This window comes from Anser cygnoides, chromosome W (assembly GCF_040182565.1).
Source record: "Anser cygnoides isolate HZ-2024a breed goose chromosome W, Taihu_goose_T2T_genome, whole genome shotgun sequence".
Taxonomy (NCBI): domain Eukaryota; kingdom Metazoa; phylum Chordata; class Aves; order Anseriformes; family Anatidae; genus Anser; species Anser cygnoides.
In genome coordinates this window covers 4020293-4026299 of record NC_089911.1, presented here as the reverse complement: position 1 = coordinate 4026299, position 6007 = coordinate 4020293, and the positions used below count along the sequence as shown (strand labels likewise).

Below are 6007 nucleotides of genomic sequence, written 5' to 3'. Positions count from 1 at the left end.
CTCTGCCCCCCGGCCGGCGCTCGCTGTCGATTTTCCAGGTTCTAGATTAAAATCTTTCCACAAAGAGCCGCCGCCTCCGCGCCAGTGCTCCCAGTATGAACCAGTACAACCCAGTAACCCCCCCCCCCCCAGCACCCTCCCAGTACAGCCCAGTGCCCCCAGTCCGTCCCCCCCCCCCAGCACGCAGCCTCTCTAGTAAAATACCTTTATTGCAAACGCGGCCGGACCCCCCCCCCCCCCCCCCCCCGGGGCCGCCTCTCCCCCACCCAGCGGGGGGCGTGGCCTCCGGGGGTGGGCGTGGCCTCCGGGGGTGGGCGGGGCCTCTTGAATGAGGGGCGGGGCCTCTGAGGCCGAGCCTTCCGCGGGAGGAGGCGTGGTCTCTGGGGGGCGTGGCTTCCCCGGAGGGGGGCGTGGCCCCGCCGCTCAGAGGGGCGGGGCGTGTCCGGCGGCGGGTGGGCGTGGCCTGGCGGCGTGGGCGTGGCCGGGGCGGACGAGCGGGGGCGGGGCGGGGCGCGGCGGCAGCGCGCGGCCGGGCTGCAGGGGGGGGGCGGCCGGGGCAGCCCCGGGGCTTGCGGCGGTCCCGGGGGGCGGCTGGGGCAGGGCCGGGCGCAGCAGCGGGGGCTGCGGGGGCCGCGAGGGCGACGGCGGCGGCGGCGGGGGGGGCGCCGACACCGCCGTGATCTGCACCTGCGGGGAGAGGCGGCGGGTCGGCGGCGGCGGCGGGGGGGGGGGAGCGGGCGGGGGGGGGCGCTCACCTCTTCTTCCTCCTCGTCTTCCTCCTCCTCTTCCTCGGGGGGGCGGCGGCGGCGGCGGGGGGGCCGCCGCCGCCGCCGCCGCCCCGCTCGGCCTCCCACTCGCGCAGCACCCGGTCGAGGCCGTAGCGGCGGCGGGCGCTGGCCACGAAGCTCCGCACCTGCGCCGCCGTCTTGGTGCCCAGCACCGCCGCCACCGCCGGGAAGTCGCGGCCGTAGCGCCGCAGGGCTGCCGGGGGGGGGGGGCGCGGGGTTAACGGGAGGCCCCCCCCCCCCCCCAACGGGGTGTTGTCCCCCCTCCGGGGGTGTCGTCCCCCCCCACATTGCGGCCTCATCCTGCACTCACCCTGCACCGCCAGCAGCTGCTCGTCCGTGGTCCAGCGGGAGCTGAATTTGCTGGTGGCCTGCGGGGAGAGGGGACGGCGTGGGACACCGGGGGACACCGGGGGGCGCTATGGGGTCGTGGGACACCGGGGACACCAGGGGACACGGGGGGACACTGGGGGACACCAGGGGACGCTATGGGGTCATGGGACACTGGGGGGACACTGGGGGACACCGGGGGATGTTACAGGGTTGTGGGACACTAGGGGGACACCAGGGGATGCTATGGGACCGGGGGACATTGGGGGACACTGGGGGACACCGGGGGACACGGGGGGACACCGGGGGACGCTATGGGGTCATGGGACACTGGGGGGACACCAGGGGATGTTACGGGGTCGTGGGACACTAGGGGGACACCAGGGGATGCTATGGGACCGGGGGACATTGGGGGACATTGGGGGACACCGGGGGACATTGGGGGACACCGGGGGACGCTATGGGGTCATGGGACACTGGGGGACACCAGGGGATGTTACGGGGTTGTGAGACACTGGGGGGACACCAGGGGATGCTATGGGACTGGGGGACACCGGGGGACATTGGGGGACACCAGGGGTGCTATGGGGTCATGGGACACTGGGGGACACCGGGGGACACCAGGGGACATTGGGGGACACCAGGGGATGTTACGGGGTCGTGGGACACTGGGGGGACACCAGGGGATGTTATGGGACCGGGGGACACTGGGGGACACCAGGGGACATTGGGGGACACCAGGGGACGCTATGGGGTCACGGGACACTGGGGGGACGCTGGAGGATGCTATGGGGCCAGGGGATACCAGGGGATGCTGCGGGGTCATGGGACACCAAGGGGACACCGGGGGATGCTATGGGACCATGGGACACCACGGGGACACCACAGGGGCAGGGGACACCGGGGGGACATTATGGGACTGTGGGACACCAGGGGGATGCTGCAGGACTGGGGGACACTGGGGGACACCGGGGGATGTTATGGGGTGAGGGAACACTGGAGGGGACACTGGGGGACGCTATGGGACCATGGGACACCGGGGGGACACCGTGGAGCACAGCGTGACGCCGCGGGACACAACGGGGCGTATGGGGACACGGTGACACCGTGGGCCACGCGGGGACACGGAGCAACGCGGGGTGACACCAGGGACACGAGAGGACACGATGGGGTGTACGGGGACATGAGGGGACGCACGGGGACACGAGGGGACGTGCGGGGACACGAGGGGACGCGCGGGGACACGCTGCGGCACTGGGGACGCAAGGCGATGGGGTGTATGGGGGCGCAACGGGGCGTACGGGGACGCGCTGGGACACAAAGGGGCACGCGCTGCCACCGGGGGGCCTCACCCCCGCCGCTGGGGACACCCCGAGGACCCAGGGGACAGCGGGACGGACAGAGGGACGGACAGAAGGACAGAAAAGCCCCCCCCCGACCCCCCCCACACACACCTCGGGCGGCCGCAACGCCTCCACGCCGCCCTCCAGCGCCTGCCTCAGCCCGCTGTTGATCTGCTTGATGCACTGCACCTGCGGCATGGGGGGGGGGGGGACACATCGATCGGGGGGGTCCCCGACGTTTGGGGGGCTCCCCGACGTTTGGGGGGCTCCCCGACGTTTCGGGGGGCTCCTCGTCCCCCCCACCCCATCCCTTCGGGGCGCGGCTACCTGGCGCTTGAGGGAGACGAGCTGGCAGTCGAGCTGCCGCAGCGCCAGGGCGCCCAGGTCGGGGTTGGCGGTGACGCCGGCCACGTCCTCGCGGCTCAGGTGCATGCCGCGGGGGGCCGCCGGCGCTGCCGGGGGTGGTGCCGGTACTGCGCCTCCTTGCGCCCCCCAAGCCGCTTTTGGGGTAAAAAGGGTCTTTTTTGGGGTCGGCCGCTTCCAGTTCCCCTTCGCTGGCGGGGCGGTGCTCCTCCATCTCGTCGTTGCTGTGAAATTGGAAGGGGGGGGGGGGGTCAATGGAGGGAGGGGGGGGCTGGGGGATTTGGGGGGGGGGGGTCCGGGGGGGTTGGGGGGGGCACCTGTCGTCCCGCTCCTTGCGCCCCAGCAGGCGCCGGGCCTGGCGGTCCATGACGCTGGTGCGGCTGCGCGTCTTCTTCCAGGAGTAGTAGTACTTGACCAGGCTGGGGATCAGCTTGTCGGGCAGCTGGGGGGGGGAAAGGGTGAGCGGGGGGGGGGGGCACGGGGCGTGGGGGGGGGCGCTGGGGGGGGGTTGGGGGGCGTTGGAGGGGGTTTGGGGGGCGTTGGAGGGGTTTGGGGGAGCTTGGAGGGGGTTTGGGGCCCCCCTGGCTGCAGGAGCGGGGATGGGGGGAGCAGTGGGGCTGCTGGGGGTGGCGCTGGAAGGGGGGGGCAGGTGTAAAATGGGGGGGGGGTGCAGGTGTAAAACGGGGGGCGCCATAAAATGGGGGGTTATAAAATGGGGGGGCCACCGTAAAATGGGGGCAACCGATAAAACTGGGGGACGGACATAAAATGGGGGGGAGCAGGTGTAAAACGGGGGGCACCATAAAATGGGGGGGGCGTTATAAAATGGGGGGCCACCATAAAATGGGGCGCAACCGATAAAACTGGGGGACGGACATAAAATGGGGGCAACGCAAAATGGGGAGGGAACCCATAAAACTGGGGGGCACCCTAAATAAGTGGGGGCAACACTAAAGGGGGGCACCCCTAAAGGGGGGGGGCACCCCTAAAGCAGAGGGGGTGTAAAATGAGAGTGGGGCACCCCAAAACCGGGGGGGGCACCCCAAAAACAGAGGGCACCCCAAAAGTGGGGGGTCACCCCAAAAAAGGAGGACTGGGAGGTGATGGGGGGTGCCACCTGCAGGGGACAGGTGGGGGGCACATCCCATGGCCTATGGGGGGGGGTGAGGGGGGTGTTTGTACCATCTGCTGGGGGGGGGGGGCACAACTTCCTGGGGGGGGCCATCTGCTGCGGGGGGGGGAGCAGGGGCTGGCGCGTCCCATGGCCTTAAGGGGGGTTGGGGTTCAGGCGGCTCCTGCCTGGGTTGGGGGCGGGGGGAGTCCCCCCGGGGGGGCGTTTTGGGGTGCCGGGGGGGGACAATGGGGGGGGGGGCGCGGGGGGGGCTGACCATCTGCTGGATGCGGGCGAAGCTCTTGCCGTGGAAGCTGAAGGCCTGCTCGAAGAGCACCTTGTCCTCCACCGTCCACTCGTCCGGGAAGGGCGTGAAGTTGGCCAGGTCGGCCAGCGACTTCTCCACGTCGTGCTTGTGCCACAGCAGCATGCCCAGCGCCTGCGGGGGGGGGGGACATAGAGCGGGGGGGGGCACGGGGAAAGGCGCGGGGGGGGGATTCAGCGGGTACCGGGCGCCGGGGGGCACCCGGAGCGCCCCGGCGGTACCTGCTCGATGTTGTAGCCGTGCTTGTCCTTCCCCGCCATGGCGATGTATTTATCCACTGCGGGGGGGGGGAGGAAAGCGGTGTCAGGGGGGGGCAAACCCCGGGGGGGGCCAAAGGTGGCGGTGGGGGTCCCATCCCTTCCGGGGGGGTGTCGCTCACGTTTGGCGTCGGAGACGCAGTGGTTGGGCGCCCACACCAGCATCCCCTTCAGCTCCTTGTTGCTGTAGCGCGCGGGGCTCTCTGGGGCGACACGGGGGGGGGGGGGGGGGTGAGGGTGTTTGGGGGGGGGGGGGACACACACAAATGGGCCCCCGCCCACCCCCCCCCCCCCCGCGCCCACCCTGCCCTACCTGGTTTGCAGTCGGGGATCACCGCCTGGTAGTCGGCCCCCACGCGGATCATGCTGTCTGTTTGGGGGGGGGGATAAAAAATAGGAAAATGGGGGGGGGGGGGGTCAGCGGCGGGGTGACACCGGGGGGGGGCGCGGGCGAACAAAGCCGGAGGCCGGCGCACACGCGGCGGCGGCCGGGGACAATGGGGCCGCGGCCGGGGGACGGGGCTTTGTTCCCCCCCCCCCCCCCCCCGCCGGGCGGCCCCCCCCCCCCCCGGGGCCGCACGTGTATTTGGGGGGGGGGGGGCACTCACCGTGCGCGTGCTCGTCCTCGCTGCCCTCGTCCTCCGAGGGGGCCGCCGGCGGCCGACTTGGCGCGGCTGCGGGACAGGATCCCCGAGGGTTTCTCCATCACCGAGGGCATCGCCGGCCCCGAGGGGGGGGGCGCACGGCGTGCCCCCCCCCCCAGCACCCCGGGGTGCTCAGCACCGGCACCCCATGCCCGCAGGATCCAGCCCCTTTAATTATTTTTTTTTTGGGGGGGGGGGGGGCGCGGCGGCGCTGTGCGCGGGGTGGGTGAAGGGGTGAAGGAAGGGGGGGGGGCAAAGGGAAGTGGGGGGGGGGGGGCGGGGGTCCCGGAGCCCACCCCGCGCCCACACAAAGCGCCGCCGGCCGCTCCCGCCGCCCGCCGGTGCCAAAGTAGTTCCAGCTCCCCCGGCCTCAGCACGGCCCCCCCCCCCGAGCGTACCCCTCCGCCGGCGCGGGGGGCGGCCGCGGGGGCACGGCGGGAGGGCGGGGGCAGGCCGGGGGCGGGGGGGGGGGCGGGGGGGGGCACGGGTGACGTGGGGACGCGGGAGAACGGGGGGGGGGGGACGGGGGGTATGGGGGAGGGGGAGTGTAAGGGGTGTGCAAGGGTGGGGGGTGGGGGCGCTGGGGGGGCGGGGGGGCGTGGGGGGTGGAAGCGGGAGGGGATGGGGGTGACGTGGGGACGCAAAGGGGGGCGTGAAGGGGATGGGGACGGGGGACACGGGGGGACGTGGGGATGCGGGGGGCACGGGGACGTGGGGGGCACGGGGATATGGGGAGGGACACGGGGGGAAATGGGGATGTGGGGGGGACATGGGGATGTGGGGGGGCACGGGGACGTGGGGGGGCACGGGGATATGGGGAGGGACACGGGGGGGGACATGGGGATGTGG

The 6007-nt window shown here is 72.5% G+C and overlaps 1 protein-coding gene across 1 annotated transcript; it reads right to left on the bottom strand.

Moving 5' to 3' along the window:
- Positions 1–206: 206 nt before the first annotated feature.
- Positions 207–5247, bottom strand: LOC136788559 (REST corepressor 2-like). Its single transcript, XM_066987119.1, is given in 14 exon segments — positions 207–687; positions 756–981; positions 1099–1156; positions 2570–2647; positions 2786–2895; positions 2898–2970; positions 2973–3045; positions 3139–3263; positions 4210–4371; positions 4479–4534; positions 4637–4717; positions 4828–4884; positions 5123–5163; positions 5165–5247. Coding segments are annotated over 14 exon segments (1689 nt in total). The 5' UTR covers positions 5233–5247.
- Positions 5248–6007: the final 760 nt, after the last annotated feature.